This window comes from Miniopterus natalensis, chromosome 4 (genome assembly GCF_054644295.1).
Source record: "Miniopterus natalensis isolate mMinNat1 chromosome 4, mMinNat1.hap1, whole genome shotgun sequence".
NCBI lineage: Eukaryota > Metazoa > Chordata > Mammalia > Chiroptera > Miniopteridae > Miniopterus > Miniopterus natalensis.
In genome coordinates this window covers 72214570-72230017 of record NC_142084.1, presented here as the reverse complement: position 1 = coordinate 72230017, position 15448 = coordinate 72214570, and the positions used below count along the sequence as shown (strand labels likewise).

At 55.2% G+C, this 15448-nt stretch overlaps 1 protein-coding gene across 1 annotated transcript in view; it reads right to left on the bottom strand.

Moving 5' to 3' along the window:
- Positions 1-2580: 2580 nt before the first annotated feature.
- Positions 2581-15448, bottom strand: part of CRTC1 (CREB regulated transcription coactivator 1) — a 59272-nt gene continuing 46404 nt past the window's right edge. The window contains exons 9-14 of the mRNA XM_087816830.1: positions 14587-14720; positions 12398-12709; positions 10189-10293; positions 6820-6906; positions 6070-6250; positions 2581-4832 (exon numbers count right to left, since the gene is read on the bottom strand). Coding sequence (XP_087672956.1) covers positions 4621-4832; positions 6070-6250; positions 6820-6906; positions 10189-10293; positions 12398-12709; positions 14587-14720 — 1031 coding nt within the window. The 3' untranslated portion in view covers positions 2581-4620. The remainder of the gene's footprint in view (positions 4833-6069; positions 6251-6819; positions 6907-10188; positions 10294-12397; positions 12710-14586; positions 14721-15448) is intronic.

Here is a 15448-nt window from a genome sequence, read left to right as displayed (position 1 = left end):
GAGTGTACATGCTGGGGGGGGCAGAGCCAGCCTGGGGACAGTGGGACAAAGGTGGGGCAGGGCTCAGACCAATGGGTTTGCATATATTAGAAGTGCCACCCAGCCCCTTGGGGGCAGTTCTGGGGTGGGGATAGCACGTGGGGGGGCAATGGACCTCAGGTGCCAAAGCCTTCCCTCCCAAGGCCTGATGAGGGAGGCTATGGCAGTATCCCCTTGTCCCAGTGGGGAAGAGGTCAGAAGTGACAGGCTAGGGTGGGCTGGGCATCAATTGCCCCCAAATTTCAGAACCCTGTGAGACAGGGGCAACATGCCCCCCTGCACATGCCACGTCCCTAGCTCCTTGTGATGTGAGGTGTTGGGGACTGGCCAGGAGGGTGGAAGGCAGAGGGAGCCATCTGCAGCCAGCATCACCCTGATATCCAACCCCTGCCCCTCATCCTAACTGGGAGGGGCCCTAAGACACATGGATCTGAGCCAGTGACAGGAGGGAAACTTAGCCCCAGGTCACAAAGGTCTTGTTTCTGCTCCCCATGCCCCTGGGGGTGCAGATCACCCTACCTCCTCCCTCTCCTGGGGAATGCTCAGTTGCCTGTGGCATGAGGAGGGTAATAAGAGGCCTGAGCCCCACTCAGCCATCACCCCTGAAGGAATGTCACAGGGACCCCTAGTCACATACATACTGTGAAACCCTCAGGAGGTGGGGGCCCAGGGACCAAAGAGAATGGGGGAAGAAACAGGCCCAGCTGCCCACTTACTCCAGGGAAGCCTCCCAAGTTGGCGAGGCATGAAGTCCTCCCCAAGCTCTGCAGGCCACATGGGGAGGGGTGAGGTAGCCACAGACCCCTCACCTGGAATGCCACCTGCCAGGAGCAATGGGCCAGGACCAGGGTGCCCAGTACCCTTGACCTTGATGACCCCATAACCCAGTCCTACACTGGGACCTCACAACCTTTGACCACAGCTTCATCAGAACCCAGGGGCTGCTTTGTCAGTTCCCCAATGCCTCTAGACCTCACACACCTAGCCATATGGTGGTGGGGGTGCATCCTGTGGAAAGCAGAAAGCTGAGTCTGGTGGAGAGGGGTCTGAAAGGATGTTTGGTTATGAACCAGCTAAGGGTCCCATGGCCCCTTAGCGAAAGTCACTCATGGGCATTCATGAGGTCCAGGAAGCCTGACAGATGAGGTCCCCCCATACTGGACATCTGGCCCCAGTAGGATGACTGAATGGTCATGGGGCCCGTTGCCCTCCATATAGGGTCTCATTTGACAGAGCTAACCTCACCCACCCCACTGTGACACATGGGCCTCACAGCAGACCACCCTAATGAGTATCCTTCCAGGTCAAACACACTAACCACTCAGAATCCTCCTTCACCCTTAAAACCCATGAGCAGATAACAGCACAGAGAGGCCAAAAAATCCAGCCCACATAAGGGGTTGGCGTGGCATCCCTGGGATAAGGTCCAGAAGCACACAGTCCTGCCCTCAATGGTTGCTCCTAGGGAGCCCTGTGAACCACTGCGGTGAGGCTGGACCCACTACAATTAGCGCCCCTTCTGCTGTGCCTTGTCCCCACAGAAGAGCCTAGCCAGCTTTTGGATGCTGTTTGGCTGTGGGTCCCCAAATTTTGCTATGGGGTTGATCTGCCCCCCTGAGCTTTCCACTGAGGGTCTCAGGGACCCCTGCCCCAAGAGACTGGCACTCACCCTTCCTGCCCAGAAGTGTCAAGGGGAGGGGGCTGCAGGACGCTCCAAACAGCGCTGCCTGTCTTCCCCCTGTAAGGGCATGGAGGGGGGAGGTCAGCATGGGCACCTATAATGGGGGATGTGATCCCAAGACCCTGTTTTCTCCAGTCCATCCTGGGCACAACCCTCCTCTCTGGAGGACAGAGAGGGTTGCTAACCCCAGGCTCCATCCTCAGCCCATGAGCCATGTAGGGGAACAAACGCACCGCCCTGGGGACTTGGAGGGCAGAGGGTAAACTGAGGCAGGTGGGGATAGGCCAGGTGGCTAGAGCTCCCAGGGGAAAGGTTTGCACAGCTGAGGGGGCTCAGCTAAAGCCGGGAGCACTCGGGGCGGGGGCAGCAGGGGGATAGCTTGGCTGGCCTCTGAGCTCATGTGGGACCAGCGTACAGGCTTGAAGTCCAGGCTTGCTCTGAGCTCGTGAGTAGGACATGGGCGGTAGGTTTACAAACAGAACACAGGCACAGGCCTGTTCCTCATGGTGCGGCTTGCCTAAAATCACAGTATTTTCACATCACAAGTCAAAGGACTGATTCCCCTAGGCTGTCTTGCCTCAGAAAGTCTTAACAACTCAAGAATATTTAGTAGAGAAGTGATATTTAAGAAAAAACAACAAAATTCCCTGTTGCAGACCCGAGGAGGTCTCCCAAGGCCCAGGAAGACATGGGGATACCTGGCTGCTGGCTCCTGGTGGGGCCCCCTCCCAGGATAGCTCCACATCTATGCCTCTCATAGGCAGAAGATGCATGTTAATACAATGTCACCTGTGCTCCAGGCCATGGGCCTCTCCTGTCCATCTGCACCCAGAACTGGCACTGGAGAGATGGGAAGCACAGGCTGACAAGGCTCCCTCACTGGATCCCCAATGCCTTATTTGAAATTGCATCCAGGAAGGTTGCTTGTAATTTTATTAAGGCCATTTTTAAAAAAGTTCTACATACAAGTCTAATGGTAACCAAACTTTTCTATATACATGTAGGTTTTTTTTGTGTGGTTTTTTTTTTTAAATGTTCCCATCTATGTCCCCAGCCCCTGCCATAGTAAAAGGACAGGCCCTGGACCTGGACAGACTGACACTGTGCTCCCCCAGCCCGGACAATGGTGGCAGGGCCAAGTGATTGAGGAGGGGGGCCTTCTCACATGTGTGGCTGCCCAGCTGCTTGGATACATGCTAACAGCCTGGCCAAAAAGCGAGAGGGAAGGACAACTGCTAGGATCATATCCAGCTCCCATACACATGGCACCCAAGGCCTAGGCAGAAGGGTGGACGCCAACACCACAGAGAAACACACCAGGCAGAACTGTCAGTTCAACAGCAGGTGGAGGAGCAAGTCGAGATGCAACTTGGGAACTGAAACAGAGGTTCCTACTAAAGCAGCTGACAAGAAACAAAGCCAGACCACCATCCCCTCAAAGGGCCTGGAGGGCAGAGGGATGATCACCTCTGCCTATCAAGGTGCTTTGAGAAGCAAGCACCTAGAAATCCACTGCTAAAAGCATGCTGCTCTTTGCCTCTAAACCCAGTCCTATCAAGAGGAGCAATAAAAGAAGTGGCCACGAAGATGAATGTCAGCTAGTTCTCAGGATGCTTATGAGAGACAACCACATCAGGAGCAGAGGGGCCACAACTATTGCCAGCTTTAGGGTCTGGGACACACCAGCTCTGAGGACTGGTGGACACCTTCAGAAGGGCCAGGCAGAGTCAGGTCTTCTCCAGACCCTTAATAAAAGCAGTGGCGCCTTCTCAGAAGTCTGTTACATAGCCAGAGCGAAGGCACCTCCAGTCACCCGAGTTTCTGTCAGAGTCCCTGCCTGGCACAACCTGCTGTCAGTGGGCTGGGCAGCCACTCAACCCTTCTGTTTTGAGATAACTTGAGTTGAAACTAATGAGGCCAGGGTGGCAGCTCAGATAGCAGACTGCTTCCAGTTAGCTTTAAAAAATGTGTAACATATTTCTGGAATAAAAAGATGCTCTCAGGCAAGTATTGGCTTGAAGGAGTCAGCTACTCATCTACACCCAAAATGGAAATACAAACCAAAAGAAACAATAAAAAAATACAGTATGCCCTGGCCACCCCCTTCCTACTCGTCTGTAAATAACAGTAACAGTGACCACTGTACAGAGAAGATGAAAACAAGTTCTAACACCCCCTCCTCCCCAGAATGACCGGACTCCACATGCATTCCCTAGCAGGCTGTCATCCTGGCCAGGGACTTCCTGGCAGAGGCAGCCGCAGAGGGACCTGGTGTGGGGGTAGGTAAGGCAGGAGGGGGTTGGGAAGATCTAGCTGCTCTGTTTACATCTTTGCATCCACCCCCATGGGAAGGGCTCCAGCATTCTGTTCACTCAGGAATATTAAAGACAGCAATCAAAATAGTGTTTATTTTGCGCTGGGTCTGCCCCTCTCTCTGGTGCCCTCTCCCTTTTGGCGGGTGGGGATGGCTCTCTACCTAACCATAACCTGGGGGTGGCAGGTGAGGGAATGGGAACCGGGGATGAAGGAAGGCAGTGAGAGCTGGACAACAGTCAGAAATGCACATCTGCCCACCACAGTGCAGAGCAGAACCCAGTGCCCCCAGGCCTGTGGCCCTGCCCAACACGCTTCCTGCATCTTACAGGGACTGACGGCTCATGGCCTAGGGTGGGAGGCGAAAGAGTACGCGCAGGGGGCAGTCCAGGGGGGCAACTCACAGCCTCCCAAGGGAGGAGGACAGCCGAGGAGGGTGGGGGTGCTTGGCGGCATTGCAAGCTCAGAATCACAAGCTCGGCCGTTTGCAGGGACAGGGTGTGCAGTCCCTGGGCTCAGGGAGACTCCGTTGGGACAACGGCAGGGTGACGGGGCTGGGGCTGGGCAGCAGAGTGCTGGGAGTGCACTCACAGACGATCCATCCTGAAGGTGTCCTCAGTGGCCGGGTCGGCCAGGACCATGTCAGGGTCGTTGAGCATGTGCAGTCCGTCCAGGGTCAAGGGGTCGATCTTGAGTTCGTCCAGGGGGAACTGGCTGTCAGAGTCGAAGCTGACATCACCAACCCCAGCCAACGTGCTGGTCAGTTCTTTAGAGAGGCTAGGAGGGGACTCTCCTGTCACTGGAGTGGGGGGAACACAAAAGTCAGCTCAGTCTTGGTTCCCCACCCCATGTTCAGGGAAGAGGCCTTGGGCCACAGCAGGTGTGCTTACTGAGGGTCTGCCTTCCAGAGGACATTTTCAATTGTCATGACTGGGGAAGGGGGTGCTATTAACATCATGTGGGTGGAGACCATGGACACTGCTCAACACTCCACAATGCATAGGATGGCCCCACCCAGAGAAAGATCCAGCCCCAGACATCAGCAGGCAGTCTCTTCCTCGTGTCAGAGAAACAGGCATTTCCATCAAGGGCCCTCCCTGTGGCTTGGAAGAAGTCTGGTTCCTCTACAGACCCAGGTTCAAACCTGGACTCCCTCCTCTACTTGTGAGGAGTCCCTTTGCCTGTTTCCCCATCTGGGAACCAGTATAAAAATCTCCATCTTTCTGGACTATCAGGGTCATCATGGGGCCTGGTCCTCCTCAGGCATCTGAGGCACCCTTAGGGTGGGGAGGAAGTACTGTCTGCACTTGGGGTCCCAGCCTTAGGGGGCTCTGGGCATAGACCCATCCATCCTGGCAATGTGAGTGGGGACAACCAGAGTGTGTCCACCTCAATCCCACAATAGCCCTGGCTTACAAGGGAACTGTTTCCTTCTTCAATAAACCCAAGAACTTTTGGTTGGAGGAAGCAGAGATGATGGGGTGGGGAGGGCAAAGAGGTCTGGGCTCTGCTACATGGAGCAGGACTTTCTCACACATACTGTGCGTGGCACCAGGTGCTTGGGCACTGTACTCAGGCCATTTGAGACACATATTGCAGTGTGTGCAAGCTGTTACACGTCTGTTGGCTGCACAGGAAGTACCCCACCCGCCATGCAGGGCCCACCTTATGGTTACCTATGTTCCCAACACACTCAGCTAACAGGGTTCAGGTGCCTGGGTGGCAGGCATGGAGCTGGGAGAGTGACTGGCTCTATCCAGTTCTTGCTCTGAGCATAGGGTGCTGTATGCCGGGTATAGGGTCCAGGTGAGTGTATCCCTGGCCTCTCTGTAGCCCAGCAGTGAATCAAGGTTAGGGAGAGGGGTCTGGCCTCCTTGGGTCTACATCAAAGGCAGGGACACCTTGGTTTTGTCATGACTTACCCTGCAGGGCAGGGGTTCCATCTCCCCCAGGGCTGAGGCCTATGGCAGTTGCTGGGCTCTGCAGGGACACCAGGACTGAGACCTCTGCCCAGGATGCCATACACAGGGCCTCACCTGTGAGAATGATGTTGGGGATACTGCTGTGGCTGGGATAGCCAAGCTGCTGTGTGTCTGGCAGGCTCCCGTGGCTGCCTGTCAGGCCCATCATGGCTGCCTGTGAGTAGTTGAGTGTAGAGCCCGGGCTGTAAAGACTGCTGGAGCTGATGGCGGTCTCCAACATGTTGAACTGCTCCAGCTGGGAGGGGACACAGGGTGTGAGGCTGGCCACTGAGCACTGCTGCTGTGGGAAGGCCTGCCTGAGGCCTCTTGGACCACCTCCTCTACCGGATGCCTAGAGCTGTGCTCAGCTCCACCCTCAGGGGCTGCCCACACAAGTCCCTCTGCCCTGATTGCTCCTAACCCACATGGGCCTGCCCCCATACACACCCTCAGGGCTTGCTGATGGATGGACAAATGGATGGATGGATGGATGGATGGATGGATGGATGGATGGGTGAGTGACCAGCTCCAGGCAGCAGCCAATCCCTCCTGTGCCCACACGCCTGATCCTGACCTCCACACAAAGCTAACTTGACCTCCCACAAACCCACATGCATGGCCCACGCTGAGTGCCACTGTGACAGCCACCGCCTGCCCCTGCTGGCGTTCACTGCCACACCAGGTGCATATGCCAGTGATTGCAAAGGCAGTCACATGCTCCACTGCCTAGAGACAGGAGGGGCCAGGAGCAGAGCTCACACCCGAGGGCAGGCAGGGTCTGGGCGAGCGTTTGCTGGGGGCGTTGTGGCCCAGGCACCCGCTCACCTGGTGGGACAAAGCATTGGCCTGCCTGGCCGCCATCTGCTGCTCATAGTACGAGTCCCCAAACACGCTGCCCAGGGTAGAAGAATGCTGCAGATAGAAGAAAGGCCTGCTGTTGTCATGATACCCACCACCAGGTGGGGGCACCTCCCACAGGCTGGTTGAGCCCACAGGGAGGCCCCTGAGACCTACTAGAGGATGCACAAGACAAGTGAGGCTGATGACAGCTATTCCAAGGCACCCACACAGAGCTGGCGCCCCCCTCCATCTCAGGATGACTGCTGCTTTCTACTGCCTGCTCCAGGCAGGGCGGGGCTCTACACCTTGACATTTCTGAAAGCACCATCCCCATCTCCTTTCCTTGAGCCCAGACAGAAGGGAGTGGGTGACATGGGGATCAGGAACCCCACCTGACAAGTCCCAGAGGAAAGCATGTAACTGGGGCCAAGGCACGAGGTTCCCTAAATATTCAGAATGGGATGAGCACTTGGTGAGCTTTGTCAGGCCCCTGAGGAGACATGGGACAGGTTAGCAGGCCACACACATGTGGACAGGACAGGCACAGAGCAAACACAGGACTAGCACTCGGAAAGCCCCCCCCCCACCTGTTGGCTCCTGGCAGCCTGCCCTCGAGAGCCATGGGCCCATTGGCGGGGATGCAGCCTCATTTCTGCTTGTTTAAGGCTGGCCAGGAAAGGGAAGTGGGGGCTGCTCCTGGGAGAGAAGCAGTGGGCCAGGACCTCAAAGGCGGTAGAGACAGCGGAAAGAGCTTGGAGCCCCTGCCCACTCTGGAGATACTGCCAGGGATGGTGGGATGGAGCCAGGCAGGATGTGGGAGAGGAGAGGGATGGCTGCACCCAAAACACCAGGCCTGGAGAAATATATCCCCAGCCTGGACCCCAAGTATCTCTTCTGCAGGACAGGGTAACCCATGGAAGCTGTTGCACCATGGCCATTCCCAGGTGTCTCAAGTGATGTGTGTGTCTGGCATGCATCCTCTCAAATGTCTCCACAGACCAAAGACCCTAGAATCCTCCCTCTGAGTTCCCTGTTCTAGAAAGGTCCCTACATGCTCTGACAATGGCCAAGGCTTGAGTCTCAGGCTTCCATCCCAGACAGGGGTTGGCCACAACCCCACTGGCTGCTCTGGGTGGTCAACGGGCTGAGAGCAGAAAGGGACAGATGGCTACCCTGGTAGGTAGGGAGCCTCCTGGAGACGAATGTTGTATTCAAACACCAGGGAAGAGTTAAAAATTACCAGTGTCAGGTTTTAAAAAGGGGGCTGAGGGTTTTGGCTGGGTTTGCCCATGAAGGTGGCACGTTTGTTCTGGGGGACCTATTCCTTTCCCCATGCCCTTGGCCCCAGAGAGGCCAAGCACGCAGAGGGGGGCCCAAGCCACAGTTTCTCTTGTGAGGAGACCATGAGAGTGCCAGAAACTGAAGAGGGAGGCAACACAGGAGACACAATCCCTGCTGCCTGAGGCCCAGTATGTCTGCTCAAGGCCAGGTGGCATTCCTGCTGTCCTGTGTGTCCAGGAAAGATGCTGTCTGGGTCAGGGAGACACAGGCCCTCGGGGCTGATAATTGTGTCCTGGAGGACCCAACCTGCAGAGGGAAGTCAGGTCTGCCCTCTGCCCAGCACTCTTTGCCTCTGAACAACCCCTTGCCCCTTTGGTCAGACAGCCTGATAGCCCCGTCCTCACACCTGGAATGAGCAGTCTACATCCCTCCACAGATGGACCAACACACAGACGGGTTTGACATGACAGGAAAACGCTCTCTGCCTGGGATGAACCACTTTGGTTCAAGCAAATCTCTCCTGAAAGAAATCTACTTAATCCTTTAACTCCTATCTTGCTTCAAATTAGAGGGATGCTACTCAAGTACTGGCCCTAGGCAGGGCTGCCCATTGGGACAGGCACCACCTGCTGTCTCCCCTGCCAGGATCAGCTTCTCCAGCCCATTGTATCCCACGGCACCACTTGATGAGACCGTTCTGGAAGCCATGAGCACTCAGAGCCAGCATGCATGAACGGAGAGCATGTGGACATCAGGCTGAGCCCCAGCCTGCCCCAAGATTATTGCCATTTTCCCTGCGTGCCTACAAAGCAGGAGGCTGCACCCTGATAGTCTCAGCAGGATGCCTAGTGGCCATGAGTGGTGGAGGAAGACCTGGGGAGAGCCCCTCCTGTAGAAGATGGAGCCTCAAGACCCTCCTGAACAAGATGCCCACTGTCCCAACACACAGGACTGGGTTTGGGGTGCACATCTGAGAGCTGGGCAGATGGGGAGAAGGGAGCCTGATGTCTTTCCTGCCAGGTCTTGTCTGGAGGGGAAGCTCTACTCCTTGCTCTATGCAGAAAAGAGAATCCTATCTCCCCTTGGCTGAGAATAAGGCCTCAGGGCCTGGGGCACTTTAGGGATCCCTAGAGGTTTCTCAACTTGGTGATATTTTAGTGACTGAGAGGCAGGATCCTGGAGAGACTTCACTGAGAGTGAGATCTTTCAGACAGAGGTGTCAGCTTTTCAGGCACCCCTTCTCCTCTGATGGAACATTACAGATGGAATGTGGCTATGGCTGAGCCAGGCTAAGGGGAACCCTGAGGAACCTGGATAGACTGTGTGCATGTTAGAAATTAGGGACGAATTGTGCCGGGTATAGGAGGGGAACCTGCATCTGACAGGTATGGTCAAGCCCTGCCTGTTGCCTGTTGCCTAGGGTCTAGGGTCAGCCTCCGTCTCATCTGTGGAAAGAGGACAAGGACTTGACAGGCTACAGTGCTGTTCAGAGAAGCTTCCTGGGGGACACACCTTCCTATGGGGTATAGGTGAGGGGAGGGGGCTGAGTAGTGACCCCACTACAGCTAGCTGTCACCCCAGTGGTGCTCCAAAGCAATGGGAGCACCCCCTACTTTCAAAAGTCTCAAGGTGCCAGGCCTCAGGCCAGACACAGGTAGGGGCATGTGAACAGGATGTTGGATGCCATGTTTGAGCCACACTTGGGGCTGTCCCCAGCCACTGGATGAGGAGCCGAGGTGTGGTTGACTCTGAGATCTTGTATGTGCCCTGATTGGGGATCAAACCCACAACCTTGGTGTATTGGGACAGTGCTCTAACCAGCTGAGCTACCTGGTCAGGGCCAACACTGAGTTCTTTAACAGGATGAGGAGCCCACCTACCACCCCAGGTGGGGCTGTGCACAGACCAGAGGAGCAGCAGAAACAAGGAGCAGCGGGAACGAGGGGCAGCACCTTCTCCTCCCAGCCCCATGGAGCAGACGAGATGGGATGAAGTGAGGCATGAGGCACAGATGGCAGGCAAGGGCACAGGGAGACAAGGTGAGCTGGGGCATGGGCTGGCGGCATCCCTTACTTGTGGGGAGCTCCCAGGGGAGAAGCCTTGATTGGAGACAGGTGAGGTGGGAGACTGGTTGGCTGGGGAGCCGGCACTAGTGCGGTACTGCTGCAGAGCCGGGGCCTGTGACAACAAACAGGTCAGTACACAGAGGCCCCAGCCTGGCTCCCAGCTGAGCCTCCCATAGACTCGCATCCCTCAGTGAGCAGAGGACCTGGGGCCAGAGCTCTGGGCCTCATAGGGACCTGCCTCCAAACCCAGCTCCCAGGTGTGGGGGGCTAGAGTCAGAGAACCTAGAACTGAGCCTCATGAATTGCCCAGAAAGGCTATAGGGGAGTAAGGGTTGGGTACACCTTGATTCAGCAGGCTTCAAAGCACCCACACTACATACATGTGCACACAGCCACACACATGCACACTCACAATACACAGGCAGAGATGGCCTATGGCTGAGCAGGCAGGCGCTGCTTTTTGCTCCTGACTCTGGATGGATTCCTTGCTCTCTCAGCCCTGAGTCTGCACTGGCATGTCTGCCCACCTCAAGGTGGTGGCACTGACAACAGGGCTCCCAGCACTGAGAAGTCACCATTACTGGCATGGCTTAGGACAACCCTGATGGTGTCATGCTATCCAGAGATCTCAGAGGGCTGGTGACCTCCTTGTTCAAAGGCAGAGGACCCTGGCTTCTCACCAGGCCCTGGCTTCTCACCACAGATGAGAAAGGCTGGACCAGGATCTGGATTTAAACCCTGCCTGACCTCTTTGAGCCTGCTGTTCACTGAGGCTGGACAGCTGGCCCAAGGCCCCATAAGTGTTTGGTCTCCCCCATTTCCTCAGTGAACTGCTCTGAGCAGTTTGAGGGGGGTTGAGCCTGGGTGAGGCATGGTAGCTCAATTACCAGGGTGTGGGTGGCACCACTGTGGTCACTTGAAGACCAGAAAAATATCCAGAGAGATGTTCTCGCCTGCGAGAGTCTGCAGAAACTCTGAAGGAGGCTCCCTGTGCCTCAAGGGAGCCAGCAGTCCCTGGAGGGTGCCAGGAGAGACTCCCTGATCTGGGAGCCTAGGGAGGAGCTGTGTGCGCACCTAGCCCGAACAACCATACTCCCAATGTCCACCCAGCTTCAAAGCCAGGCCCCACTGCAGGAGGGTGTTGGGGAACTGGGTGCCCAGGTCAGCCCCAGCAACAGAGCTGCCCCCACACCTGCTATGTTAATGCCAAAGGAAAGGCTTCGGCACTTTCCTGTGTGTGGGGGGGTGTCTGCCCACTATGGGTTGAAGCAGCTTGGAAATGTGGGTTTCTACTGTTAGGTCACTGCCTGCCCACCCGCTTGGTGGGGGTGTTCTTTGCAGAGCACATGGTGTTCTGAAGGCATTTATCCCATGGCTGGTAGCTGAGGGCCGAATGGGGAGGGCTCACTGTGTTCCAAACACGGGTCTCAATTTCTCTGGATGTGGCCAAAGGTAGCAATGATGACCCCCTTCCCACCAGGGTAACCAGGGTCAAAGTTTGAACAATCAGGAAGCTTTGGTGTTGCAGAGGTAAAAACCTAACACTCGTTACCCTGAGCCCAGCCCAGACAGGGTGCACAATGGTATGAGCTGTAGCCCCTGGATTGGGCAGAGGGTTCCATGGTTTGAGCCACAGCCCTTTTGACCCAGTCCAGGAAAGCTGATTCCATGGTCTGAGCTATAGCCTCCTGGTCCCATCCTATAACTGAGCTGCAGCCCCAGCCCAGGCAGGGGGGTCCCAGCATCTGAGCTGAAGCCTCCAGCTCAGGCACTGTGCTGCATCCCTTCCTCCTGTCCAAGTTTACCTCTGTCCCTCTAGCTCCCAGATGCCCTTTCCCCAGGCTCTGAGAGCTGTGCTCTCCCTGCCTATAGGAAAGCCCCTTTTATGGATGGCAAGGGCCATAGAGAACGGCTTGGCAGCCAGACTTGGGTAGCCCATCTTAGGTAAAGTTTGGGACACTGACCCCTGCTTGTGTCTGTTTCCCCATGTGTACACAGGCTGACATCCTTGGCTTGAGAATTCCAGGCAGAAACTCCATTGGGTGTCCAGCCCCCAGCAGTGTCTGCTTCAGCCCCAAACCCTGGCAAGCTGGTCTCCAAGTGGAGCCTGGGGATGGCTGCAGACAAAGCTGAGCATCCAATGGAGCCTCCCACAGCCCCAGGCTCCTCCTGCATGACCCCACAGCCAGGACCCGATGACCCCGTCCCGGGCTTACCGAGGTGATGTCGATTCCCATCGGTGGCTGGCCTGGGTTGTCTGGGGGGGACTGGGGGAGAGAGGACGGTACCGTGACTGCGAGTGGGGGCAGCTGGGGCCCCCGAGTCAGACTGGTGCTCGGCATCAGGGGGCTGCCTGGGGGGAGGCTGATGGGCACCTGTGGAGGTGGCGGGGGTGGCTGCTGCTGGGATGCAGGCGGCGGGGGTGGTGGGGGCTGGGGTTGTGGTGGAGTCGACTGCTGGGAGCCAGCCTGGGTGAAGAAGGCATAGGGCAGCTGCTGCTCCAGAGACAGGGCATCCATGGCCACGGCCTGCGGGAAGAGGAGGACATCAGGCTCAGGCATCAGCAGTGGGAGCCAGGCCACTAGCACTTGGTTCCCAAGGAGCCCCACAGCCTGGCAAGCTCAGCAATAATGTGATAAACAAAGGGACATCCACACCCTGGACCAGGGAAGCCCAGGCCTAGAGGGACCTCACCCAGGGCCATGGAGGGTGAGGTTGCAGCTGGAAAGGACCTGGGCATTTAATTCAGCTGGCTGCACCCTACACCCAACCAGCCTTTCTTTCACCCTCATCACACACCAAGAGGTGGGCACAACCTTCTGTACTCATGCAGGTTCAGGAAGTTCTGGCTTCTCTGAGCTGAAGTTTCCCCACTGCAGGCAGGCACCAGGTATCACACTACAGTAGCCTAGAGGGTGGCCAGCACCGAGCCCCCTGGGGGAGGGGAAGGGACTTCTCACCACCAGCCTGCAGTCTGGTCTACCTGGAGAGGGTGTGGGTCATGAAGGCCCTGGTGTAGCTACTAGGTAATGACCAGCTCAAGCCTTTTTAGAGTTGGAAAGAGGAAAATAAGCAGAGGAAGTTTTCAATGGTCATGAGTCTAGGACAGGCAGGACTCCTGCCCTGTGATGGAGGCAGTGCATTCCTGGGAGCTTAACAGATGCCTAATCTCTAATAAGTACTTTCCAGAAAGAGAAAGCTAGCCTAAGAGACTGGGGGTGGGGAAAAGGGGCAGGGGTCATAGATGGATAGAGTGATGACACAGCTGCCAGAAAAACCACCATGGCTCTGTCTGGATCCTGATCTGAACAAGACCACTGTATAAGCAGACACGGAGGGGAACCATATCCAGAATGGGCATCGAAATGTGTGAAGGAATGACTTTAATTTTCTTATAAGTGGATGATGCCATTGAGGTTATGTTAAAAAAACACAAAGAGCAAAAATGTTGTCAGGGATTTTAAAAAACACAGACAAGCCATGGTTGGTGTGGCTCAGTTGGTTGAACGTCATCCCATGCACTGAGGGATCATGGGTTCGGTTCCTGATCAGGGCACACACCAGGGTTACAGGCTCTATCCCCAGTGGGGTAGCCTCTGGGGTTGGCCAATTGATATTTCTTTCTTGCATTGATGTTTCTCTCTCTCTCTCCTCTAAAACTCAGTGAAAACATATTTTTAAAAAATAGACAAAACGGACCAATTCCTAAAAACACATAAACTACCCAAACGGACTGAAGAATAGAAAATCTGAGTGAATCTATATCAAGTAAGGAGGTTGAATTAGTAATCAAAAACCTCCCAGTGAAGACAAAAGCTCAGATCTGGGTGGCTTCACTCATGACTTTACCAAACATTTAAAGAATTAACACCAATGCTCAAACTCTTCCAAAAAACAGAAGAGGAGGGAACACTTCCTGACTCATTCTATTGCTTCAACTGACAAAATAAACAAAAGAAGAATCAAATTACTGAAATCAGAAACAAAAGTGGGAACATTACTACCAACTTTATAGAAATAAAAGGATTATGAACAATAGTACACCAGTTCACTGTGTGAGCTAGATGAAACAGACCAATTCCTAGACACACACGGCTACCAAAAAAACAGATGAAGCAAAATTACATTAAATTGGGGGGGAGAAACTCTCTAAAATTCTATTTTCGAAATTTCAACTAGATCCTAAAGAAGAGAAAGTACTGTGCCCCATTCACACAGTAAGCGCTAATGTCGGACCTGCCTGTGATGGCACAGGGGACTCCAGGCCACTAATGCATTCCCCATATGTTTGAAAGTTGACAAAAAGCCAAAAATGCTGAGCTGTTTTTAAGGTCCCCTGGAAGGAGAAGGAGGCCTCCCAGAGAGGCAGAGCTGGGCCACCCCCCACCCCACTGTGCCCTCAAACCTGAGTGATGGGTGACAGCGGGGAGAGGGTGGGTGACACCTGCTGGGCCTGCTGCCGCCGTGCCTCCGAACTCAGGGACAGTGGACTGACACCAGCTGGACGGTGCTGCGGTGAGGAGCCTGGAGTGCTCATCGCTGGAAGGAAGGGGGGGGGGATATGACTCCAGCCTCCAAAGGGCCACTCACACACCCACAGTCACTGCTGGGGACAGCTCAATCGCTCAGATAGAAGTCACTGGGCATGTCTTGATGGTTAAACCCAGGGTACCCCCTCCAAGGTCCTGATACTCTGACTTTGGGGACCCCAGCTCTGTGTGGTCTGTATTCTTCCAGAATCCCTTGATGACAAACACTCTCCATACTGATACTGCCATCCCTTCAGAAGGGGTGTGTCCTGCAGGCCCTGCCAGGCAGCACTTCTCTGCCTCTGGGCTGCTACATAATTGCCCCTAGATGGAAATGTGACCAGACTGATCCAATGAGAGCCTGACCCAGGACTTTTGATGGAAATCTAAGAGAGGCTGAAGGGGGGTGGGGGGGTGGGGGGGTGGGGGTGTGTGTGTGGGGGGGGGGTATCCTGTGGCTGGAAGGGAAAGGATCAACTGAAGAATGAGGTGGGAGAGGCAGCACCTGAGTCCTGGATGCAGCTACACTGGCACTTCCCCTCTTCGGCAATCAATCTTTTTTTCCTAAACTGGCTTGGGTTTTGATTAGCTTCAAGCAAGTCAGTCCTGCCTAACACTGTAGTTTCCTACTGACCTTCATGCCCTCCTTACTCTCATTTGATGTACATGTCCCTTCCCATAACTGCTCCTTCTTCCAGATCTCCTTTCAGCCCTGGACCTGTGTAACTGGCAGCCACT